The sequence below is a fragment of the Bos grunniens genome, chromosome 1, assembly GCF_055505025.1.
Source record: "Bos grunniens cultivar Pamir isolate PY7600 chromosome 1, Bosgru_T2T1.0, whole genome shotgun sequence".
NCBI lineage: Eukaryota > Metazoa > Chordata > Mammalia > Artiodactyla > Bovidae > Bos > Bos grunniens.
In genome coordinates, this window is record NC_141165.1 from 138,763,590 (window position 1) to 138,790,767 (window position 27,178).

At 38.7% G+C, this 27,178-nt stretch overlaps 1 protein-coding gene across 2 annotated transcripts; it reads left to right on the plus strand.

Moving 5' to 3' along the window:
* Positions 1-2,702: 2,702 nt before the first annotated feature.
* Positions 2,703-26,465, plus strand: CHODL (chondrolectin). 2 transcript variants are annotated; one of them, XM_086322151.1, is made up of 6 exons: positions 2,703-3,175; positions 13,925-14,234; positions 14,379-14,536; positions 19,694-19,780; positions 21,826-21,928; positions 23,545-26,465. In XM_086322151.1, the coding sequence occupies exons 1-6, from the start codon at positions 3,097-3,099 to the stop codon at positions 23,690-23,692; spliced, it is 885 nt and encodes a 294-aa protein (XP_086178277.1). In that variant the 5' UTR covers positions 2,703-3,096; the 3' UTR covers positions 23,693-26,465. The 2 variants fall into 2 exon arrangements, with proteins under 2 accessions (XP_086178277.1, XP_086178285.1); XM_086322159.1 differs by having other exon boundaries at positions 25,063-26,465.
* The last annotated feature ends 713 nt before the right edge of the window (positions 26,466-27,178 follow it).

Consider the following 27,178-nt stretch of genomic DNA (forward strand, 5'->3'; position numbering starts at 1 on the left):
GTGCTAGTGGCACCTGCCAAGGCAGGATATGGAAGAGAAGGGGCTTCAGTCCCTGGGTTGGGAAGATCCCCTGGAGGAGGGTGTGGCAACCCACTCCAGAATTCTTGTCTAGAGAATCCCATGGACAGAGGAACTGGGGGGGTTACGGTCCATGGGATCGCAGAGTTGAACACAATGGAACATGCACACACATAAGTCTTCATTAAATTTCAAACAGCATTATGAACATTGAAGCTCATAAGATAACCCTATAAAAATTAAGGCTTCTCCTAGAATTATGAGGGAGAGTAAAACTGGCTCTTGAATGAGGCAGGTCATGTATTCCATAGCACAGACATGGTTTGAAAAGAATAAGTAAATCTGGGGAGAATTTGACCAAATGTTCATCCTTGCATTTGAGTCAGTTATAGGCCTGAACAGATGCCAAGGTGTCACCTCTGAAGAATTGGAAGGAAAACCTTGGATTCAATGGTCTCTTTCTGGAAGTGACTGTTAACTATTATTTAGAAAATAAAATAAATAAAATAACAGTTTGTGCCTACTGCTGATTTGGTTATATTGTAATAGCTTTATTTTTTCATTTTCAAATATTTATTTTATTATGTCCTACCAATGATATTGATAGTCCTCAGAAGAATCATTTACTATCTTTAAACTGTAATAGAGTGAGTAAATTAGTTACCATTGGATTCCAATGACATTTCAAATATATTCATATAAAGTTGTAATAATCTTAAATGTAACAAATCTCCTTTGTAGCCCATTGCAGTGAACTGAATGTTTGTATCCCCACCCCTGCCCCCCAACCAAATCCACATGTTGAAATTCTACCTCTCAGTATGATAGTTATTAGGAGATTGGGCCTTTGGGCAGGAATTAGGTCATGAGAGTAGAACTCTCATGAAAGCAACTAGTGCCTTTATTAAAGATACCCCCAATGCTCTTTAGGTTTCTTTCCTTCACCTGAGGACCTAACCAGAAGTCCACAGTCTGAAACCCCAAAAAGTGCCCTCTCTAGAACCCCTAGAGCAACTTTCTGACATAGCCACACCCAGGGACACTCTTTGACATGGCTTACAGACTGAGCTATATATTCCTTCATGGCTTTGAGGACTTACGTTTTCCATTTTCCAATCAAAATCCTAGCAACAACTCTTTCTTTTGGATCTGTGGCTAGTGATGAAAATCCACATTCTGTACATGATTTGCTAATTGCCCTGACCCTAGAATAAACTAGTATTTCTAATGGTTCCGCAAGGAAAATAAAATAATAGACACCATAATCATTTGGGGATTCTACTTGAGTAGGGTGGACTTAATATTCCATAAGATCCTTCCAAGTGTCTAAAATGTCTTATTCTGTAAGACCTATCATTACTGTAAAATAACTTTTTCCCTAAGAAAACAGTCCTACAAGTGTTGAGTATACTCATGGCTTATAAAAGCCAAAGAATTTTAAAATAACTAAAAACAGAGGATTTTATTTAACAAATTCTCATGCACTGAAAGCAACCTAATGGCAAAATATCAGTCTTACTGAAGCCCACTATGAGACCATCCTCAGGGTTCCTATAATGGACCAGATATAGATGAAACTCTCATGAACTTCTTTTCAGTACTCCAGGAAAATTTAGCATCCTTGAGTGGACTGTTATAATAAAGACCAAATCAGGTTATGGAAAAGTTCGTTTGTTAACCATACCTCACTGATTTGTTCTTGTTGTTCAGTCACTCAGTTGTGTCTGACTCTTTACCACCCCATGGACTACAGCAAGCCAGGCCTCACTGTCCTTTACTGTCTCCCAGAGTTTGCTCAAATTCAGGTCCATTGAGTCATGATGCCATCCAACCATCTCATACTCTGCCTTCCCCTTTTCCTCCTACCCTCAATCCTTCCAAGCATCAGGGTCTTTTCCAATGAGTCAGTTCTTCCCATCAGGTGGCCAAAGTATTGAAGCTTCAGCGTGAATCCTTCCAGTGAATATTCAGGACCAATTTCCTATAGGATTGACTGGTTTGATCTCCTTGCAGTTCAAGGGACTCTCAAGAGTCTTCTCTAGCACCATACCTCACTGATAGATGATTGCAAAGAAATACATACCTTTATGTCCAGGAAATTCCCAAGTATTCCGAAATACTGAGATGAAAATCAGTTGGGAAAACTGTGTTTCAAATATTCTCTTCAATTTGCTCCTGTGGCAATTTAGTCAAACAACCCTGCTTGGAAGTAATCTTCTTGCAGAACCGAGGTGGGGGAAAACCTGCCAAACAGTATAATTCATCGAATAGGTTTTGGCTCCCACTCCACCAATCCATCTTAAATAGTGGCTAGTGCCCTGCATCTAGCAATACATATGATAAAGCAATATAGCACAAAAAGAGAGAGAGAGAGAAAGGCCCCACAACTTGGCATCCCCGTGGCCATTAATCTCTGAGAAAATCAAATGGATCCAACTTTTGCCAGAGTTTAATAGCAAAACTGTCTCATTTTACACAAATGGGTCTGCTAGCGAATGGAAAGAGGAGAGCGCGAGGAGGTGGGGCTGCTGACTGGACTGTTTTCAAAGTGGCTCCAGTTTTTAGGGGAGGGGCCAAGGATGCACCGCAGGGCAGGAGAGACGAAGTAGTTAAAAATTATTACTGGCGAGGGGCTGGAACCTCGGGGACGTGGGTATATAAGACGGCGCCTCCAGCGCAGAGCTGCTGCTGCGTCTGTAGGAGCCACGACCTGGGCATACCGGCTCAGCCTCTCGCTGGCCAGAGGCCGAGGAGAGGAGCCAGGGGCACGGTGCGGGCCACACCGGGGCTCCTTCTTCTTCTCTGGGACAGACACGGGACCGCTTCACTTCGGGTGCCTCTCTGGAGACGCGCACCCGCGGGGTCGTGCGCTCCAACCCGGCACACTCGCGCGCGGCATCAGCGCGCCCGGCGCCAGGTCCGGCCCGAGGCGATGCTCTCAGGGGGCCGGGCAGCCGGGCTCGGACAGCGGGAGTAGGGCCTCCAACGGGGAGGCAGGGGGATTGCGGGGTTAGAGCCCGGGCCGCCAGGCGGGCAGAGACCACCTTCGCTCCACGCCACACCTGCCGCCCCGTCGCGATGAGCCGCGTGGTATCGCTGCTGCTGGGCGCCGCGCTGCTCTGCGGCCACGGAGCCTTCTGCCGCCGGGTGGTCAGCGGTGAGTCCGGGGCAGCCCGCCCGGCTCTCAAGCCGGGAGAGGGGATCGCGGGGCGCGCGGGCGAGGGCAGGCGTGTCCAGGGGTGGAGGCTCTCCCAGGGGTTGGAGACCCGTGCGGGATAGGTAGGGGGCCGGAGGAGGCAGGAGGAAATTGATTGCATGCTGCTTTCTCCCCATCCCTCCCTAAACACCCAGAAAAGTTTACATTCTTTTGGAAGTGCCTGGTTTAGTGGCTACGAAGAGAGCTCTGCTTCATCCTGGGCAGTACAGCGTTTTCTAGGACTTATTTCGACTTTCTTTGTAAGAGAGTTGGCTGCAGGGCTGGTACCTGTAGAAAGGGTGGGGTACCGCGGAGGCAGACGGAGCCCAGTGACAGAAGAGCCGCTGCAGAAATGCCACCCTCTGTTGGCCTGGCTCGACTCCAGTCCCCGCCCGCCCGCACGGGTTTCATGCAGATGATTTCTGAGACCAGATCTGTTCGCTGTGGGTGGCTCACGACCCCGGGGTGCTCAGCCTTTGTTCTCAGGAGGGCTGACAAAGACCAGGCCACTGGTCGTCGTGGGAGGAGATCTTTCCTTTACATACCTTGTTGCAAGTTGGGGACTTCCCAGAACACGAAATCGGCTCGAGTTGGGTTGAGTTGTGCATGATCATCAATGCAGGTCTATGCACACAGTAGATGCCCAATTAGGTCGGTTCGAGTCTATGCCCAGGAAAGGGATCAGAATTGGCAAGCTTCCCGGCCTTTGCTTTGCCTTTTTTTTTTCCTTCGACGACTTTTACTGTCCTGTTGTTGAGCAATTCATACCACATTCACTCTCCCTTACTTTTGGGGAAGGTTTCTGAAAAAAAAAAAAAAAAAAAAGCCAAGATTCTCGAAAGCCTAGGATGAATGAATGGGGCCTTACAGGAAAATAGAGCATAGCTACATTTATTGAAGTTTCTTGTGATGCTAATTATAGCGTTGCAATAGACATTCGTTGAAGATATGTGGGTTGGGTTTTAAGTGTGTAATTTTTTTTTTTTAATGTAGAAAGCACAGATTCCTTTTCACATTCTGTGCATCTGTATAACAGGTGTCACTAGAGGTAGATGACAGATGACAGCGACTTAATCAGTAGTGAAGTCAGACCTTTAGAAATTGGCCTATTAAGCTTAATTGTTACTGATATTCCCCTCAGCAATGTGATGTTCTGCATCTTCTGAATACAATCCTTCAATGTCTGGGTATCAATCACTCTCCACTAACTTTTTGGCCCTCTGGAGATATTGGAATTAAATACATTGTGTGAAAGGTCACTTGGAAATACATATTGCTTACATTTTTTTTCCAGGCTGTTATTATTTAAATATAAAATGAAAACATTGCAGAATCAAATAAGGTTACACAAGCCCTAGCTTTGGATTCTTCCTGCCGATGTTAGCTTCAAAGAAAAGTCCAGCATACAAACTCATCTGAATGTGTAAATTAAGCATCTGACTGCCTTTGTCTCTATCAGAATTATTCGTGCAAATGAATGAACAGTAGAGATCAGGCTCTGAGCTTAAGGTGTTTCTTAAACACATGGAAAAACTTCACTGACTTAAATAGTCTCCATTAGGTATATTCTTGTTTCATCTCTTAAAATTTGCAAAGGGAGAAGAAGAATACATAAAGCAGACCTTGAGAAAAACCATTGATGAAAAGTTTATGTTGTGTTCTATTATTGCATAAATACTTACAAACCTTTTGCTGTGTTCTTCTAGTAAGTATTTATAGACATCTTGTAGGTGACATCTGGAAAATTTCTAATTAAGTGAACATGATTTATTCAATTTAACATAAATGATGATGTTTACTTGATAGTAAAATAATTACCAAGTTATGTTCTTCTTATGAATAATTTGTCTTTGCCATACAAACTCACATTGAAATCTAACCATTATAAATTGATTTGTAATTTTATCCTCTGAAGACTAATTTTTAAAAATGTATATATCAGCCATGATGGCATGAAAACAGAGCAGTCTAAAGCCTGATATTTCAGAAATATTAGGTCTAATGTCTCCCTGGATGCTGTTAAGCTTTGAAAGGTGTGTCAACTTTTTCATGCCACTAGGGACCATTTACCAAAATTCTACTTAACTGTCTGTCAACTGAAACAAGCTTTTTAGGGCCATTATTAGGAACATACTTACAATATATGTAATGCATTTTTTAGTTATTGAAGATCATTATAACCATTATAATTTCCATATAATGTATCATTTATCCTAGGGAAAAAAGATAAGAACTCATAACTTTATACAATAAAATACTTTCCAATACTGTTACGTACACCACCTTTTTAAAAGTTGAGAGCATTATTTATAAATGAAGTGAAAGCATTTTAGGAGAATAAGCTTATGAAACATTATCTTAACCTGCCTCATAAGATTTCATAGCATCTAGCAGTAATAGATGGAGAAGGCAATGGCAACCCACTCCAGTACTCTTGCCTGGAAAATCCCATGAATGGAGGAGCCTGGTGGGCTGCAGTCCGTGGGGTCACTAAGAGTCGGGCATAACTGAGCAACTTCATTTTCACTTTTCACTTTCATGCATTGGAGAAGGAAATGGCAACCCACTCCAGTACTCTTGCCTGGAGAATCCCAGGGACAGAGGAACCTAGTGGGCTGCTGTCTATGGGGTCGCACAGAGTCGGACAAGACTGAAGTGACTTAGCAGCAGCAGCAGCAGCAGTAATAGAAAAGTATGTTTATAAATTCCTGGCTATGCTTATTTTGATGCATGAATATGCAATAAAAATATATAACCATGAAGACAGTGATCACAGAATATCTAGTGAATTTTTGATTCTAATTTGGGAATTGCTTTAAGATCTTAGACCAGTACTGATTTGTTGCTCTACACAGATATGTAGCAATGGGCCCAACCTTTTTTGGTACCAAAGATTGATTTCATGGAAGACAGTTTTTCCATGGAACGAGGGGTAGGAGGTGGTTTGGGGATGATTCAAGCCCGTTAACATTTATTGTGCACTTTATTTCTATTATCATTACATCAGCTGTACCTCAGACCCTCAGGCAGGTTGGGGATCTCTCGTGTAGAGGATATCTCTGGGGGGGGTGCAGTCATTTAAATTTGTGAAGTGACTGGTGGATAATGACATCTTCTTTAGGACAAAGGTAAGACGATTTTACTTTGGGGGTATATGCATACATATGAAAAAGAATTCAAAATTCAGGTCTCTAAGATGGGAGAATATATCTGAAGAGCACGTGGATATTCTTAAGCATTTACAGTGTTCTGAAGTAATGTGTGTGTGTGTTTACTTTCTCTTTTTAAGTGTACCCAGCAGTGATCCATCAATCTATTTATACTGCAAAGTGCATTAGGTGTGTTTCAGGGTACCTCCATATTTCTGCAGAACACTTTAATATGTATTCACTTGAAATTATTGAAATTGGCAAACATTTTATTTAGAAGACTGAATGATTTAGAGACTTCCATTTTGATCATCCAAATGCCACAGAATATTACAAAATCATAGGTGGTGACCAGTAGCCCATAGATTAATAGCAAGGGACACACAAGTTTTTTTTTTTTAATTGAAAAAAACTGCTGAGCGTATTCCAGCTTGTGGTACTATTCCATGACGTCATCAAAAGCATAAAGTGATGATAGTGCAGTTTTCAAAGATGCAATTACTTTAAGTATCTCTTGGGCAAGAGAGGAATGAATTAATCTTATTAGCAGTCACTTAATAAACTACACATTCATCATAGTCATTAATCCTTACCTGCCATTTTTCATTATTTTATGGTTTTATTTTCATAATTCTTTTACTGGAAGATGATAATATCTGTTACATTAACATTAAAAAGGGACAGTATTATATAAAGATGTCCAAAGTGGAAATTCAGCTGATGGTCTCATTAGCAATGTTGATCTTCTCCAACTCTCTGTCTTCTGTGTTAGATGCTTGGCACACAGGTAAATGATAGACACAACCATCAGGCGAGATTGTTTCTTTCATGTTTTAATATATCGCTGATGATAGAACATAGCCTGGCGATTTGACTAAAGTTATCCTCCTTTTTGTTGGGGATATGTTCAGGTTGGACCTTGTCTATTTTGTTTGGAAAATAGAAGGTCTAGACTTAAAAATCATTGAGGAGATATGGGGTCTGAAAATCTGAGATGGATGTTGCAGTAGGAAACCTATGTCTAAATGTTAACCAAAAGAAATTCTGCATTCTGCTTAGAGGGAAACTCTCCATGTACAACCCTAAGCATGTGTTAGCCATCCAGTAATCAATCATGAGCCAATGCTAAACATGATAGCATAGGTTATACTAATTATGTATATATGAATCAGTCCCTTTATTCATGAATTTTTTCACCTAAGAAAAATATACCTGAGACCTCCATGGAGGCAGCCTAGAAGTTTGGGGACATGTGTGAACTGTGGAGCCAGACTGCCTGGTTCCAAACCCTTAACCATTTATGAGCTGTGTGAATTTGGCTAATGATTTAATTTTTCTGTGTCTCCCTTGCTTCATTGTTAAGATGGGATGAGAGCATCCACACCATAGGGTTGCTGTGGGGTTGTTGTTGATGTTGTTCAGTTGCTAAGCAGTGTCTGACTCTTTGTGACCCCATGGACTGCAGCAGGCCGGTTCCTCTGTTCTCCACTAACTCCCTCCTGGAGTTTGCTCAAATTCATGTCCATTGAATTGGTGATGCTGTATAACCATCTCATCTTCTGCCATCCCCTTCTCCTTTTGCCTTCAATCTTTCCCAGCATCCAGTTGTGGGGTTAGAGGGGTTCAAACACAATAGTGCAGGTCGTGTCATGGACACAGGCTCACCAAGAAAAGGTGAGAGGTCACTCAGGCATTCAGGCCCCACAGCTACCGCTGAGGCCACCTACAGGAGACCAGCCTGTATCACCTCTTTCCTAATTTACCTAAGGGCATGGAGAAGACGCTTGAGAGTCCCTTGGACTGCAAGGAGATCAAACCACTCCATCCTAAAGGAAATCAGTCCTGAATCTTCATTGGAAGGACTGATGCTGAAGCTGAAACTCCAATACTGTGGCCACCTGATGTGAAGAACTGACTTGCTGGAGAAGACCCTGAGGTTGGGAAAGATTGAAGACAGGAGGAGAAGGGGACAACAGAAGATGAGATGGTTGGATGGCATTACCGACTCTATGGACATGAGTTTGAGCAAGATCCAGGAGATAGTGAAGGACAGGGAGGCCTGGCATGCTGCAATCCATGGAGAAACAAAGAGTTGGACAAGACTTAGCGACTGAAAAACAAAGGATTGTGCTAGCTGTGAGGGTTTGCACACTTAGCTATTGATAAATCTCAGGCTATTATCATTATTTCTTTAAATCGCTGAGCTACTCTTACTTTTTAGGTAAGAAAACTGAGGCTAGGAAAGTTTTAAATAATGTCCCTAATATTTCCACAGTTCAAGTAAAGCTCTTATTGATTGAAGTCAGCTTTTAGTGATTCAATGTTTGAATTCTTCACTCACATGATTACTTGGTTTACATTTATTATGTAGATCTTATTATAAATACTAGGTTAATGAAATAAATTTCATCCTCTTCTCAGAAGACTTGTGGTGTTTCCCAGGTGGAGAGTTAGGATTTGCTGATACCACCATTATTCAAACAATGGCCAAGACTATAGTTTTCGCTGTTTGTCAGTATAGGAAGATGGATTCCAGCATGATCTTAATAGTGCACTATGCAGTTAATTACATTACAAAATCTGTTGCAAAAGTAAAGTTTATTATAGCAATACATTTTTATGATGAAAAAGTCTTAAAAAGTTGGTGTGATATTGAACAGTAAAAGCAGAACGAATAACTGATAGCTTTCCTTTTTAGTTTCAAAGTTTGGGCATTATGATCGGAAGTCATTTCACATTGTATGTTATCGTTTCAGCATATTTATCCCTTTGATTTTGAGTAGAGTAAAAAAGAACCACGAAAAGCAAATCGGTTTATGGTATTCTAGTGAAATGTCCAAAGTCCAGTTAGTCTGATTTGGGGAAGATTTATCATGTAGGTCCTCTTTTGTACAACTTGTTTTTTTCTTTGCAACTAAAGGTAGATCATAATTGAACAACTGGAATTCACAGTATGTCTTCCATGTTTTTATTGAAAAACATGATAAAATTCCATACTTATTTAATGTTGCTAATATGTGATTATAGCGTGAGGTGTAAGAAAAAATGTTATTACTTTCATAACTGAGGACTCAACTTTCAGAAATTTTATAAATATAAATGAAACCCAACCAAATCATAGGCTTCTCAGGTAGATCTCATGGTAAAGAACCCACCAGCCAATGCAGAAGATGTAAGAGACACGGCTTTCCATCCCTGGGTGGTAAAGATCCCCCAGAGGAGAGCATGGCAAGCCACTCCAGTATTCTTGTCCCTGGAGAATCCCGTGGTCAGAGGAACCTGGCAGGCTGCAGTCCATAGGGTCACACAGTCGGACACAGCTGAAGTGACTTAACATGCACACCCGCAAACCAAATCATAGATCCTTTCTATTCAGGAAGAAAAATTCTTGCCATGACTTTATGAATTGGTCCCACTTTTACACTGTTACTAAAAACATTTAAAACTCTGCCAATATTTAGATCTACAGGAATTTTTATGACTAAGAAAAAAAAGAATTATCTATTTGTGGAAATAGTAGAATTTTAGCTGTGATAATGATAGGAATGATTATTTTAGCAGGCAATACTAAAAATTATTGCTGAATTAAAGTGCATATGTATCTGTGTAGTTGTTTGAGTGTGTGTGTGTGTGCATGCATGCATGTATGAATGTATGTATTAAAACCAGGAGTTGTTGACTCCTAGGTAAAAAGTCTTTCTCTTTTGTAAATAAGCCAACAATAAAGGGAGATTTCCCACCACAGATGTTAGGTAAGTTTTAGTAAATTGTCATCAAGCTAGCCTTAGTGTAATAAAAACTGCTAGGTGGGTATCTGATTATTTTACAGGTGGTAGAATGGTCGGTGGAAGATTAAATGTAGTAAACGGAGTTAGATGTAGTAGATGGAAGACTAGCTTCCCATTGTTCAAAAAAGTCAATGGAGGATTTATTCTGAATATCTAAAAACAAGAGAAAAGGAAATTTTCCATGTGATCTCACAGAATGAGAAGGGATGTAGTCGTAATGGCTCCCTAAGATTAGCCTTCAGAGAAGTGGGAAAGTTGCTTCCAGAAGGCCCGTATTAATGGAACTTTTCTGGGAATTAGGGCAACATTTGTTTCCCAGCTGTTGAAAGCTCCCCTGCTCCTGCAGCCAAGTGTGTCGGCTGAAGCGGTGAGTGGTTCAGTAGCTGCTGCTTCTGGTGATTGTGCTGCAACTTGGACCAAATTTGCTGACTAAGGTGGAAGTCGATAATAAAATAGAATTGAATGTGAAGAAATTCAGTGTCAGCTTTAACTGATTTTCTATATAAATACCATAAAAATGTGCAGTATAGCTAATAATTTCCTCAAAACTGCCTTGCTAAAGCTGAACTGCTAGTAACTTCAGTTTTAAAATGTGTGGACACAGCTGATATTCCTTTAGTACACTTTGCAGTTAACATATGTCTGTAATTGGTAATCGGCCATTGTCCTCGTCCTCTACGAGTCCCCCTGATATGCAGCCACCACAGCCCACACCCCATCTTCCAGGATCCTAGACCATTCCTTCATCCACTGCCAAAGAAATGGTACCTGGCGCAGAGAGTGCAAAGGCTGGCTATTGTCCAGGGCTCCTCGTATTAGTTCCTAACTATTTAAAATATAATCCCTGTCTCTAGATTTTTCCTTTATTATTATTATTTCTGTATAGACTAATGTTTATCTACAGGTTGACATTTCTAATACCTAGTAGTGGTATTAGGAATTTCCACAAGACACTGAAAGCTCTCTTATGCATTTAATTAGAAGTGCTATTTTAATTTTATAAATACAGTTTCATCATTTTTCTTGTGTCCTCATCATAAATAACAAATCTCTGCATTTATTTTTCAGTATGTCAAAGATAATGAGCAGAGACTTTTAGCTTATAAAGTGAACTAGGCATATCCTCTGAACTACTGTTGCTGGCTTTGTTACATAAATAATTTTTAACTCATTAAAATTTCTGGCTAATCTGTTTTTATTTTTTTAATTTGGTTTCTTTCTGTTATCTTGCCAAACAATCTCATTGGACAAGTTAATATTTCAAAAGCTGGGATCACATTGAAGTCTGAGGTTCTTGGGTGGAAAATTGAACACATTGAAAGCTCAAGGGAATGCAGCTCAGATATATTTTGAGATTTAGAAGTATGTAAAAGATGTAGAAATGAAAATAGAGATAGAGATTGCTTTAAAAATACAAGCCTAAAAATCACTAGGCTTAATGGCATTACTAAAGTATTGCCAGGGACAACCATTTTGAACATTGACATTGTCACAAACCCTAATAATAAATTAGAAATTAAAAAAATTTGTATTAGGATCAACCATTGAGACTTCCATGTCATGTCCCCCAGATTTTTTATTTCAGGCTCATTTGTCCTTTTGGTGTCTCTTTAATTCCAGTTTCCTGTAGTCATTCATATTAACATGTTAGTTTTCATTAATAGTTGGGGCAGTCTCTTAATTTGTTCTTATTATTCAGTGCATTAGTCCTGAGTCCAGATCACAGTTAATGAGACAAAGAGGACACCTGGCTTGCTGTCTTGCTTGCATTGCTGGAACTTCTGTGTTGTTCGTTGGCTGTTCTCAGCTTGTATCAAGATACTGAATGCCTATCACTCAAACACTGGTGTGAGGTTAATGGCCTTCCACTGATTTCTTCCCTCCTGCCTCTAAGTGTCATCAGAGGTCATTAATTGCTGATTCTGGAGGAGAATGGATGTGATACCAACACTGGCTCAGTGTGATGTACTGTAATTAAGAGTATAAAGCTTGAATGCTTTATTTTAAATATTAAAACACTGGCTAGAAACTGTTATAACAGCCCTCTAATACTGACAGATTTCCTTGATCAGCTACAAAATTAAATACACAGTGAATAAAGCCTTCAATCCCAAGAAGAATAAGAATTGTAAGCAGTAAAGCTATGTCTTGATCTCTTGGTATAAAGTAACTCACCTTAATTTTACATAAAATACTAGCTTATTTTCCAAGGGCAAAGCTCAGGCTGAAACGAGAGACTGAAAGGGAGGTGGAGGCTGTGGACAGCAGGCTGGGGATAAGGAATAATGACAGAGATAGAGCCATGGCAGTTTTTAAAGTTGGCAGCAAAGATTTGAGGTGAATCATGGAAGCTAATGAAAAACAAAACAGAGCAGCATGACCTTTGTGGAGACCGTGTCTATAACCTTGGCATACTTACTTGGTGATAAAAGAGGCAGGTGCAAACAATAGAACAATAGGAATTCCGTTGCTAAATCCTGGACACTATTCCTGTTATTTATATGGCTTTTTTATGATGCAGTGCGATCATTCATATTTGTAGTTCTGTCACGAAGTAATTAGGAGTATTCATTCTGAACTATATGTAGAGGTATGTGAAATTCAATTTTGAGAGGCCTTTTAAGTCAAACTTTTGTTTGCCTATGTATTTAAGTCTTCACAGATGTTGTTAGTGATGTCGTAGCAGTGAAGCTTGATAAAAGGTGATATTTCATTAAGAACTCTTGAGAATTATCTTTAACTTCATTTGTGGTTCAATCTAATATCGTGACATAAATTTGTATTCTGTCTATATATAGTGACTTTTAAAATCATTCATAGATATCAGCATAGATGGTTGAACTGAGTGTTGTAACTTATAAAAACCTTTAAAATACAAGTGAAAATTTGCATTTTAAATTTCTGTTCCAAATTCTGAATATCCTAGAGTACTCTAAAAGGTTTACCTGTCACTTCTAATACCACACTATATTAATAAACTGTTTATTATTACCCTTACCTTTATACTGACTTCTATTAACTTTGAATTTTAATGTTTGCTCTCAAATATATACAAGAAAAACAAATATTCACAGTTTATATTTGCCACTTTATTTAAATTTAAATTATTTGAATGTATTCACTTCATGATGCCTTATGTAAAGATTGCTTTACTTTACTTTTTATTAATTCCTTTGTGAATTGTGATTCTTATTTCATAATTTTGACCTTTTAGCTTCCTTTACTGTGTATACTTGACATTTCTTTATCTACTTTCACTTGCTTTAGCTATCAGTTTGCAAAAGGTAAGCCAGAAGAATTATGATTTACAAAAATTTCCTTGGTGTACTGATTCCCTGGTGGCTCAGATGGTAAAGAATCTGCCTGCAAGGTGGGAGATCTGGGTTCAATCCCTGCATCAGGAATATCCCTTGGTTCAGAAGGGAAAGGCAACCAACTGCAGTATTCTTGCCCGGAGAATTCCACGGACAGAGGAGTCTGGTGCATTGCAGTCCATGGGGTTGCAAAGATTTGGACACGACTGACCCACTTATACTTTCTTCTCCCCTGTTTTGAAAAGTTTGGGTTACTAGTTTGTTAGGGTATCAATTAGCATTTGTAGATTGAAGTAGGAATCTAGAATATTTTCTAGATTTTATGCAGTGGTTCAGTGGGAGAAGCGTTCTTGGTAGATTCTTTCTGATTTGATTGGTTCTTTCGTTTTAACGTGTAGTAAGTACCATTATGAAGATAGTTCAGGTAATCAGTACATGGACATCTTTTCTTTTTTTCAGGCCAAAAAGTATGTTTTGCTGATTTCAAGCATCTCTGCTACAAGATGGCCTACTTTCATGAGCTGTCCAGCCGCGTGAGCTTTCAGGAGGCACGGCTGGCTTGCGAGAGCGAAGGGGGAGCCCTTCTGAGCCTGGAGAATGAGGCAGAACAGAAGTTAATAGAAAGCATGTTGCAGAACCTGACAAAGCCAGGAATAGGAATTTCCGATAGTGATTTCTGGATAGGGCTTTGGAGAAATGGCCAGGGGCAAACATCCGGTGCCTGCCCAGATCTCTACCAGTGGTCGGATGGAAGCAGTTCCCAGTACCGGTGAGTGGGGATCCTGAGGAGGCAGAGGTCTCTGGGGGGACTCAGAGGGCAAAGAATGGGGGGAGATGTCCATTACCTGTAGAGGATGTCAGAGTAGAACAGGCGAAGTCACTGAGAAGTGTCCCTGGTACTCTGTCCTTGCAGAAACTGGTACACTGATGAACCTTCCTGTGGAAGTGAGAAGTGTGTTGTGATGTATCATCAGCCAACGGCCAACCCTGGCCTTGGGGGCCCCTACCTTTACCAGTGGAATGACGACAGGTGCAACATGAAGCACAATTACATCTGCAAGTATGAACCAGGTAGGAAGCATTGTAAGTCAGTAGGAGCAGATTGTATATGTGTATTGGCTTACATTTTTCATCTTTAGTCTATGCTACCTGGGCTCTTTTTGTTTTCGTACAGTGAAACACAAAATTACTTTGCAGTTCGATGACAGAGTATTGAAACAGCCTAAGCTATAAAGCAAACAACTGCCCAATGAGTTAAATAGAAGGGAGTATCTAGAAATATCCAGAGAGGTATCTTTAAAAGACAGTAATTATTTCTAATATTAAGGCCAAATTGTATTTTTGTAAACAGGTTTTATGAAGAATAAATATCTATTCACAAACATTTAAGCATTTAGTATAGTGCATGTGAAATAAGTATGTCACCAAAGCACCTAGGAGTTTACACATGTGATTAGTAGTTTTTTAGAACATTTTCTGGTATATTTAAGGGAACCAAGCACCATTCCTCTGGGATATTAGCTTATCATATAATGGCATGATATTTGGCTTGTACTCCTCAGTGAAAATCCGAATGTCAGAGAACCCTGGTGAAGAAAAGTAGGGGCAGGTGGCATGTTCTTGCTGTGGCCCTCAGTCTATGGAATATGGCTCCTCAGTTTCCTTCTGTTTGGTCTCCAGCTTTCTTACCCTATGCAGCACATGGAGAGATTGCTCTGACCTGAGCTACGGTAATATGGTTTCCTACTGAAATGGTAAACTTGAATTATTTTGAACAGGACAGCTGAACTGAATTGAAATTTGACCAAAAAAGAGACTGATCAGAACTATGTAAACTCATCTTTTTAATGATCTGAGAAAGTCAACTTAGACACTTAGGCTTTGAGGTCTTTTTGCTGTTTTTCTCCTCTCAGTGTTTGGAAGTTTCATTTGAACTCTCCCAAGGGCTGTCTACTTGACCTCGAAGCATATGTTCATGGTAGGCAATTATAATCAAGTGCTGCTATTTCCATTATTCTCTTGAAATTATACTTCTTTACTCATAAGACTGTAAAGCACAAGGGATTAGTTGGATTAGATTTACCTTTCTCTTATATTTATTCTGCGCTTGAGTATATTAGCCTTCTCTCTTTATCCCTGGTGAGTTTATTATTTAAACCTCTTGGTGGTTAAATCCATCATTACCCTCTTAGAAGCCTTTGCAAAATGAAATCTGTTTTGCACTTAGGTTCTTTGTCTAAATTTTTTTCCTTAGAAAAATATAAAGTTGAAATTCTCTGACATTTTAACTTTGTGACACTAAGTGCTTGAAACTGTTAAATGAAACAAAGTATATTATGGTATATTCTTAATACAATATTATCTTCTTTCTTTGAACTTTTAGCTGACCCTTGTATATTATTTTATCTTGCATCACACTTACCACCTTATTCAGGACACTATTACCTCTGAATCCTGTTTTGTATCAGGTAGTCTAAGTTTATACTACTTATGGAACAGCATTTTAGACAAGGAATTATTTTTTCCTTTATCTTCTATATTCTACCTAAATCTTCAAATATGTATAGCTTTTGAGCAAGATTATTTTATGTACTTATTGTTTTTGAAGCACTTGAACACTTCCATGGTTGGTCTTATTAATGTACTTAGAATTTCTGTACTTTATTTTCGTTTTATTTACCTTATATGTAACTGATGGAGAGGGCTTTCCCAGTGGCTCAGTGGTAAAGAAGGATATGGCAACCCCCTCCAGGCAAGTATTCTTGCCTGGAGAATCCTGTAGACAGAGGAGCCTGGTGGGCTACAGTCCACGGGGTCGCTAAAGAGTTGGACATGACTAACTAACACACACATACACATATGTAACTGATTTTCTTTCCTTGAGCTTAGTGTCTTGTTTATGAAGGATGTTGGCTTGACTAAATTCCTTGCTTGTATAGTCAGTGCTATTTTGGTGGTGAGTAGGTAGCTTCCAAAATCACTGCACATGGTGACTTCAGCCATGAAATTAAAAGATGCTTACTCCTTGGAAGGAAAGTTATGACCAGTCTAGATAGCATATTGAAAAACAGAGACATTACTTTGCCCACAAAGGTCCATCTAGTCAAGGCTATGGTTTTTCCAGTAGTCATGTATGGATGTGAGAGTTGGACTATGAAGAAAGCTGAGTGCCAAAGAATTGATGCCTTTGAACTGTGGTGTTGGAGAAGACTCTTGAGAGTCCCTTGGACTGCAAGGAGATCCAACCAGTCCATTCTGAAGGAGATCAGCCCTGGGATTTCTTTGAAGGGAATGATGCTGAAGCTGAAATTCCAATACTTTGGCCACCTCATGCGAAGAGTTGACTCATTGGAAAAGACTCTGATGCTGGGAGGGATTGGGGGCAGGAGGAGAAGGGGACGACAGAGGATGAGATGGCTGGATGGCATCACTGACTCAATGGATGTGAGTCTAAGTGAACTCCAGGAGTTGGTGATGGACAGGGAGGCCTGGCGTGCTGCGATTCATGGGGTCGCAAAGAGTCGGACACGACTGAGCGACTGAACTGAACTGAACTGAGTTAGCTTTCATGCATTGGAGAAGGAAATGGCAACCCACTCCAGTGTTCTTGCCTGGAGGATCCCAGGGATGGGGTAGCCTGGTGGGCTGCCGTCTATGGGGTCGCACAGAGTCAGACAGGACTGAAGCGACTTAGCAGCAACAGCAGCAGTTAGCTTTTTAGTGGTGTGGGGATTGGAGGAGCAAGCAGTAAAACTAATTTACAAATTGTAACAATATTTTGAACTTTATTCTCCAACTATACCAGAAGTACTATGTGACTTGAACTTGGTCTCCTCTTTCTGCTCCTGCATATTATCTAATAGCATGACTTGTTGTTTGGTTGCTAAGTCATGTCCGACTCTTTGTGACCCCATGGACTGCAATATGCCAGGCTTCCTTGTCCTTCACTATCTCTTACAGTTTGCTCAAACTCATGTCCATTGAGTTGAAGATGCCGTCCAACCATCGCATCATCTGTCGCCCCCTTCTCCTTTTGCTTACAATCTTTTCTAGCATCAGGGTCTTTTCCAGTGAGTCAGCTCTTCGTATCAGTTGATTGAAGTATTGGAGCTTCATCTTCAGCATCAGTCCTTCCAATGAATATTCAGGACTGATTTCCTTTAGAATTGACAGGTTTGATGTCCTTGCAGTCCAAGGGACTCTCAAGAGTCTTCTCCAACACTGCAGTTCAAAAGCATCAATTCTTCGGTGCTCAGCTTTCTTTATAGTCCAACTCTCACATTCATACATGACTACTGGAAAAATCATAGCTTTGACTAGATCGACCTTTGTTGGCAAAGTAATGTCTTTGCTTTTTAATATGCTGTCTAGGTTGGTCATAGCTTTTCTTCCAAGGAGCAAGCATCTTTTAATTTTGTGGCCACGGTCACCATCTGCAGTGATTTTGGAGACCCCCAAAATAAAGTCTGTCACTGTTTCCACTGTTTCCCCATCTATTTGCCATGAAGTGATGGTACTGGATACCATGATCTTAGTTTTCTGAATAGTGAATCAAATTTTTATATTTATTAAAATTACATTAAGCACTGTTATTCTTAGACAATAAAAACGGCATGTATTAGATTGTATTTCTAAAATTTTCTCAATCAGCAATTACATTAAAACTTTTGAACGATTTAAAAAATAACCAGTTCTATATTGATAAATTGTATAATATCTGTATTATTTGCTCAGCAAATACCAGTTGAGCACCAGAAGCAAGGAGTACCTAAATTCTGTAGAAGAATGAGTGTAGGGTAGGACTGAAGACTAGAGGAGGCAAAGTGTCAGGGTAAGATATGTTTAAAAGATAATAAATATTATTATAGGATGGTGTACAATTAAATTTCTAATGAATAGAGACCATGTAGCCAAATTAGAATAGTAAACATTACATTGAAGTGATTTAATATTCTGAAATTAATGTAAGATGCTGCCTGTGTTTTTTCTTTTTCATTAACTGAGAAAAATAAGCAGAGTTATATTTTTGGAACAAATGAAAACAAATGTACAAGTTATTTCTTAGTAATTCTATTTAATTTCTCTATGAATTCAGCCACTGCTTGTGCTTAGTCGCTCAGGCATGTCTGCTTCTTTGCAACCCCAGGGACTGTAGCCTGCCAGGCTCCTCTGTTCATGGGGATTCTCCAGGCAAGAATACTGGAGTGGGTTCCCATCCCCTCCTCCAGCTTAATCCAGGGACTGAACTCAGTTCTCCGGTATTGCAGGTGGATTCTTAACAATAGTGCCCTAGAGAAAGAAATTAGACAAGAGAGTAGTACCAGATCGTTATTAAAAAAAAAAACCAACAACAGCATTTTTCAGGTGTGTGGCAATTGAAAAAGTCTTGCCTCAGAAAAAGCAGGGAGAGAAACAATGTGCAAGCCTTAATTTATGATAATTTTTTAAAGATGCAGATATTGTTGAGAAGGAAATCTAAGGATGGCATTGTTTGTAGGGGACAGAAATGTGCTTTAGAACATTTTTATTTGAATCATCAATTCCGGATACTGTCCATATGCTGTTATCTGTTGTTTTTTGTTGTGAGGAGAAATCTAAATTATACACCTTCGTAGTATAAAGACTTCACTGGTGGCTCAGTGGTAAAGAATCTGCCTGGAGCCCCAGGGTCGGGAAGATCCCCTGGAGAAGTAAATGGCAACCGACTCCAGTATTCTTGCTGGGGAAATCCCACAGACAGAGGAGCCTAGCAGGCTTATAGTCCGTCCATAAGGTTGCAAAAGAGTCAGACATGACTTAACGAGTGAACAACAGTAGTGTAGAAATCATCTTTGTTGGTCTTTATTCACAGCTAGTGCCTCACTTTCTTATGCTTTCTGATTCTTGCCTATCTTTGCCTACTTTTGTACCTCCTTGGTCATTATTACCTGTAATAGGTTATCATCAGCACAGATGCTCTGGATTGTTAAATGCAGTCTGGGGTTACAGGAATTCACCCAGTGGATCCAAGTTGCAAAGAGTTAACCAGGCAGATCTTTTATTCAGAGACAATTAAATGCTGCCTTTATTGTTAAATCATTTCATATAAATTTAAATTCAAAATAGAATTAGCTGGAAGTTGTTCAGAAATCAATGTTTATTTTGTTTTGTAATAAGCTTTTATTTTCATCTACATTTGCATTTGTCTTATTTATCATTATACATGATAACTGTACTTATTATTTACAGAGATTAATCCAACAGCTCCTGTAGAAAAGACGTATTTTACCAACCAACCTGGAGACACTCATCAAAATGTAGTTGTTACTGAGGCAGGTAATTAGTTCACATGTCTTTAACTCACTTATAAGGAGAAGAAAAGGTACTTAATTTTTTTTTTTTTGATTGGAGGATAATTTTGACAATGTTGTGTTGGTTTCTGCTGTACAACAATGTGAATCCACTATGAGTGTGTATATATATCCCCTCCCTCTTGAGCCCCCTCTTGCGAGCATCGCAGAGCACTGAGCTGAGCTCCCCATGCTACACAACACTTTCTCACTAGCTATGTATTTTACACATGGTAGTGGGTATATGTCAGCGCTACTCTCTCAGTTCACTTTTGCTTCATGTTGGCCCCAATTTTCTTGTTGCTTAGTGAAAAAGTGCACTAAATATAGGCGTATGGAGATTTATTTTAGAATTGCATTGGAACAAATGATGCTAAGCTAGTTTTTGTGGGTGCTTCTTTTTTGGCCGCACAGTGCGGATCGTGAGATCTTAGTTCCCCAACCAGGGATCGAACCCATGCCCCCTTCAGTGGAAGCACAGAGTCCTAACCATTGGACCTCCAGGGAAGTCTCCTAAGCCCGTTTTTGAATACAAATTTTGTTTTCTGTATCTAGTAATAAACTAAGTATCCCATGTTAAAATGTGGATTCATAAGGATCTTCCCCAATTTGTAGGTGTTATGATGTAAATTGGCACATTCAGTAGCCTATAAACAGTAGGGAACTGGTAAATGTTTAGGGATTGACTAGAGTAAGCTGGGATTTAAAAAGTCCAATTTGTAGGCTTTGAGTTTTCTGTGGTATGGAAAACTGCCACCCTGGCCAATTTCAAGTTACCAAGTGACATGACTAAAGAGCAGATTGGGTAGTAGACACATACAATGAGCTTTCAACTCAGTGCCTATGGCACACCAGTGTCTGCAAAAGACACAGAACACAATCCCAATGCAAACCTCTTTTTAGTAAAAAAAAACTGCTCTTAGTATCAGTTAGGGCCTGTTTTAGCATGGTGCTGCTGGTAAAGAATCCACCTGTCAGTGCAGGAGACACAGGAGATGTGGGTTCGATCCCTGGGTTGGGAAGATCCCTGGCAGAGGAAATGGCAACCCACTCCAGTATTCTTGCCTGGAAAATTCCATGGAGAGAGGAGCCTGGTGGACTAAAGTTCATGGGGTTGCAAAGAGTCAGACATGACTGAGTGACGGAGCACACACGCATTTAGACTAAGATAATGGCTTTCAATTTGCTATCTCAATACATAGCTTTCTAATTTGCTTTTCTTGTATGGATGTGATATTAAACCTTAGTGCTTTTCACTTTCAGTCGTCTGATTTTAAAACCATTCAGACCATGTAAATCTAATCAAACAGATCAGTAAATAATTATATTAGGAATATTTTCCCTCTTATGACATTGAGAAATTGTTTAATAAAGTCATTGCAAGCTATATGGGGGTTCTGTGTGGCAGTTTTTTATTTTTCCAAGAATACCTAACATTATCTACTGTGATGGAACAGGATTAAAAAATGATTCATCTTAGAATTTAATTAAGATCAAATATTTATGCCTCTGGAGTCTTATGTCTCTAGGTTATGACTCTATCATCAGTTAATATTTACGTATTTTGGCTTAATCCCAGAGAGTTATGCATGTCATCATGGCACTGAGCTTATTAGGATAATTACATATCTAATAAATCAACAATTACTTTAATCATGATTATTCTTTAATAATCAGTGCTTGTTTTCGAAGTAATAACTGAGAAGGATTAATGGAGTGAGATAGCTAAGATTATTAATATGTTATGAAAGCCAGTCCCTATCTGAATTGCAAATTTAATAATAGTTTGGAAATATGGTCATTTAACCGGAGCATGGCAACCATGCAGCATGATTTTGTTTTTAACTTTTAACCAAACATAAATATATTACTTCATTAGATTATTCAGTATTTTGGGAAGACCTTACTTGGTATCTGCTTATTGATAATAATTCTATTTTGCCTTAATTTTTTAGAAAGCTTTTATAGAACCATAATGTCAGAATCCTGCCTCAACTATCTGTTTACATTAAGACTGTTTTACTTTTGTAGGAATAATTCCCAATCTAATCTATGTTGTTATACCAACAATTCCTTTGCTCTTACTGATCCTGGTTGCTTTTGGAACCTGCTGTTTCCAGATGCTACATAAAAGGTAAATAATTCATACATGGAGAGACAACTTGAAAAACTTTAAACATGTTTTCATAACTCTGTAAAAAATTATGTTTTTAAGTTGCCTTAAGAAAAGTGTGATTCTAATTCTTTCAGTACAAATACAGTATATATAATCTAATAACATATACCTTGATTATAGGATTATGAATTATCTCATTTCATCCTCACAGACCATATGAAGTAGGTATCCTTCTGTTTTCTCTTTTTCAGTTGGGAATATGGTTGCTTAAATGGGTCATACAATTTGCCTTGGGTCTCATGGCTAATATGTGTGATGGATCTGAAATGTGAATGTTTTTAATCCCACAACATATGCGACTATACTGTACTGTCTCTTTATATTAAGTACAGGCAGTAATGCTAAACCTTTTAATCTTGACCTCAAGTTGTATGCCAGACTTGATTTTTGTGCGTGAACTTTGTAGTACCTTTTGCAAAACCAGCCTTCTGTTTTATTTCCAAAGGATATTTTAAGTATAGGAACAATGGTAAAATGAGTCACTTTTTAGTAGGCATCTTGAAATAAAGTGATATATCTTAACATCCAGACTCTTGAGAGTATTCTTTTATATCTGTTTACTCATACCCTTGAATTACAGGTGAAATTTTTTCATAGGTGTCAGTTTGATAGTTAAACTAAAACATTAATGTGTGAAATATAAGTATATATCAAAGAAAAGAAGATGTGGATTTAAATTAATGCATGCTTGTTAGAATAAACTAGACATTTTTGTCAGTGTTTTAAATAAAAAATGATAGAATGTTTCCAACAGGGAAGGACATGCAGATAAGTAATTTTTTCTTTTATCTTCATTTTCTTTTTCATGAACCCTAAAGAATTTACTGAGTTAAAAAGCTCCAGAAAAAAAAAATTAAATAGATATAAACTCTAAATGGTACAAAAGAATTTTTTTAAAAAAATCCAAGCTGTGATATATTGACTGTTTAAAGAAGCCATTTTTGAATAATGATAAATAAAGCCTGGTAAATTAATACTATATTTTGTGTACTCAGTTTATATATATATATACATATACACACACACACACACATATATGTTTTCAATATTTTATACAGAATAAAGACAATAGTAAATATCTGATTTTACCCTTAATTCTAAGACTATAGATGAAAAGATAATTTATCAGTATGAAAAACAATGAAGCAGAGGGAGGATTTGATATAAATCCCCCCCATAACCCAGCCAAACTGTAATGAAGGGCTGTAAATAGCTAATCGCTATGAACAAAGAGTTGAGAAAAATTATGTAGATCTTCTCATTTCTAAAAGTAAAATTACCGAAGTATCAGTAACTGAGTTTTCTCTGAAGTTTGCTTTCCTTCTTCCAAAATAGTATATTATTGTGGAGACTCTGCTCATTCTCAAGTCTTCCAGGTTTTTATACTTTGAAGACCTTGGAATTTTCACATGTTGGAAATTCTCAAGGGTGAGGAAATATTTCTCAAATTTCAAACATATTTCTCAGAGTAAGAAAATATACTCACTCAAACATAAGCCATCTCCAGACACCAGAATTAGCTATTAGTGCTTAATTCATCCTCTCTTAGATCCTCCCATTTTCCTTTCTTCCAGGAAAGCAAGGAAAAACTTCATCAAAGACTCCAATCCATTGTCATCTGAGTGTGTTGCAGAAAGTTTAAGTTCCGGTTGGGTATACATGATGGCTTCTGTGATTCCATGTCATGTTCAAAATAAGAAGTCTTGTTTCCTTAACCCATGATAACTCTTAAATCAAATAAATACTAATGCTACCCCAAAGCCACATTAATAACTTAACCACCCTTTTGTTTCAACCATTTAGGAGAATTTCATGTTTTTCATCAACTTTGCTTGGCTTATTTTCCATTCATGTAGGATAACTTCCTGGGTAGAGATGTGTTGATCTTACTTATTTGGATGCACATTTCGAAAATGTATCATTTAGATACAATCATGTATTAGCAATAAATTTACAGTTAAATTGAAGTCAATTAAGTAATAGTATGAAATTCTATGGCTCAGGCTTATTTAGAAAGACTATTTCTTTCTTTGAAGGGATTCAGCAACACAGTGTCTTGTAGACAGAGATTGAATGGGATGGGGTAGGAGGAATGCCTGGAGCGTGGGGTGGAGGCAGATGCTATTGAAGGAAGCATCTGTAGGAGCAAGGAAGTACAGAAGAAAATGAACAGGAACCACCAGGGGTTAGTGATCTAGGCGAGGGCTCATTCCCAGGAAACTGGATCAAAAAAGAGCCTCAATCTTGATAAGTATCTTGAAGAGGCTGACTCAGGAAGGGAGAAACTCAGGAACAGTCACTTTTGCAGGAGTCTTAGAAGTGGCCATCTTATGGAAAAACTTAGAAGACATCCCCTGGAGAAGGGAATGGCTACCCACTCCAGTGTTCTTGCCTGGAGAACTCCATGGACAGAGGAGCCTAGTGGGCTGCATTCCATGGGGTTGCCAAGAGTCGGACAGGATTGAATGACTAACACTTTCACTTTTCACTTTAGAAGACATCACAGCTTGAGGGACAGGGTGGAGTGCGGTCAGCCTGAGAGCTAGAGGAACTCTCTCAGGCCTGAATCTGCCTTGAACTGCCTTTGTTTCAGAAACTATAGCAAAATTAAGCTTTGGGGAATTAAATGACTTAACTATAGGACAGAAAAACATGATGGGTGGAGGGGATAGGACAGTTTTTATATGTAGGACAAAAGCACTATTTTGATGATTTGACATTAAAGTACATCATATGTTAATGGTAGATTATTCAAAAAGCAAAATTATAAAAATAACTGATCAAAGAAAATGAAGAATTATTGGTGATTACAATGAACATTTTGAAACTGGGTTAAACATATTTGTGTATATGTCTGAATTCTAAAATATGAAGGGTCAGAGAAAGATTTTTTTTAATTATCTTATATGAACTGCTTACCCTCTTCACCTACTGGAATAATCCAGAATTTTTTGTAGGAATGAAAAAAATCTGCTGATGAGAGAAGAAAAATACTTTTATAATAAGTCTGACAAAGCTCCATTTGGACCAAGACATGTCTAGTTTGATGAGAAGTCTCAGACATTGAATTTACTTCTTCTTCTGTTTTTCAGTAAAGGAAGAACAAAAACTAGCCCAAACCAATCCACACTGTGGATTTCAAAAAGCACCAGGAAAGAAAGTGGCATGGAAGTATAATAATCCACTGACTTGGCTCCAGAAAAGAAAATAGAGTTTTATAATTCTGGAACTGTATAAGGAATGGCATCAGAACATTAGCTTGGAATGGCTTGAAATCTCAAAGGATGTGCAAGATGAACTGTAAGCTCCCCCTTGAGGCAAATACTAAAATAATTTTTATATGTTCATTATCTCATTTATAAAATAATGCTGTGCTAATAATGGAGTGAGACATGCTTATTTTGCTAAAAGATGCACCCAAACTTCAAGTCGATGAGATGGATAAAATGCAGATAAAATTGCTGTGAACACATCAGAACAATGTGTGCATTGGAAGCAGTTGTCTTTGTCTCTTTCACCTTTCATAAGTTGTAATCTAGTTAATGTAATGTAAATTGCATCGAAATTTACAGTGTGCAAAATATTTTTCCTTTACATGAGTGTTTCATAGAATGGACTGTTCTAGTATTTATTTTTATGATGTCTCATTTTTCAATACATGCTGTTTTGATTAAAGAAATGTATCGCTGTTGTCAACTGAATTCACACACACATAAATCTATTACCGTAGAAAAAGTTTCATTTTCTAGAAATGGCTCATCTTCTTTTAGTTTCTCTGCTTTGGGTCAGAGGAAGTTTAGGAAATGTCTTCAGAAATAAGAAGTTATTTCATTAACCGTGGTATCTACTCAAATATTTTACTTAGAGGCAAGAATTGTCTAATTTCAATTGTGCAAGACATGTGCCTTACAATTATTTTGAATTTAAAGTTCAACAGATTTTGTAATAACTTTGTTAAATAGCTGTATAAACAATAATATACTCAATCTAGAACAAAAAAGGTGGATACACAATCAAGATAATGTCTTCACATGTTGCCTGTATAACCACAAGTAGCTCTCTGAGGGTTCTGAAATCAGTCCCTCTCTTGCCAGCAAAGCAAAGATGGTTCTGGTGTTGACCTTGGAGGCAAACTCCTGCAGAGTTTGATTAAGGTCTTTCCTGGCTCTGTTTAGCCTCTATCAGCATATAAGGGGGTTTAAGAGTTGGGACTAGTTGAGTGGTCACCATGAATGTGCAGTTAAGCACAGCACGTTGACATTTCCGTGAGGAAAGAAACTGAAATAGTGTAAAAACGCGTTTGTAGGCATCAGTGATCATGGGTTCCCTGTCCAGGGTTTGGCTGGGAGGATAAATTGGGGTGGCTCTGTATTCTCTTCTAGTTTCTTCAATGCTTGTGGCTCCTTCCTCTCAAGAGAGAGATGTAACTATCTGGTCTTCAAACGTCTCTGTGCTCCTTTTAACCAAATAAAGAGTTCTTGTTTCTGAAGAATGATCATTGGTGCTGTCTAAATCTCTTACATGAACAAAGTACAGATGTGTTTGCAATAATGCATGGAAACAAATGACTGTTTAAGTGTGGTAAGAATGGAAGTTACAGTTGCCGGGTGTTCTAAACCTCATCTTTTCAATTAGATAATGAAAGTGCTTTCATTGTGGGAATTCACAATTCCAGTTGTTTGGTAAAATTAAGAGACAAAATAGAAATTAGTGGGCAGTGGTCTGTTTTCAGCTGCTTAGAGACTGAGGAAATGGGCAGCTGCCTTCTAAGCTTACAGCTGCCCACATTTAACACTCCTCTTTCCTTTCTTGGAGACCCATCTTTCTGGGCAGCATAGGAGACCAGCTGCTGAGACCCACCTCTTTCCTCCAGGCTCCCACCATACATTATTTCCTTCAGTCGGGACTGGATGGAGGGAGACTGGGCTTTCCCCAACGTCTGTGCCACCCACAGCAGCTGCAGGGGGGGAGAGGAAAAGTAATGGGGAAGGGACTTGGTTTTGCTTTTTATCTTGTTCCAGACCTGGATTACTCTTCTGGTATCAATTACTAAACCCATGAGTTCCTAGGGATGGGATAAGGAACTTCTCTCTTAATAGAAGATGGTAAAGAGTGACTGTCCTAAGGGTTTCTAAAGCTGACCTTTGAAAAATAAAAAGGAGTCTGTGATATATCTGTTGTAATTTTCAGAACATGCTTCTAATAAAT

Bases quoted from the DNA above. Each gene is read 5' to 3' on its own strand.
- CHODL (XM_086322151.1), top strand. From the start codon at position 3,097: ATGAGCCGCGTGGTATCGCTGCTGCTGGGCGCCGCGCTGCTCTGCGGC. The intron at 14,235-14,378 runs GTGAGTGGGGAT...CTGTCCTTGCAG, and splicing joins GGAAGCAGTTCCCAGTACCG to AAACTGGTACACTGATGAAC. The intron at 19,781-21,825 runs GTAATTAGTTCA...TTACTTTTGTAG, and splicing joins TGTAGTTGTTACTGAGGCAG to GAATAATTCCCAATCTAATC.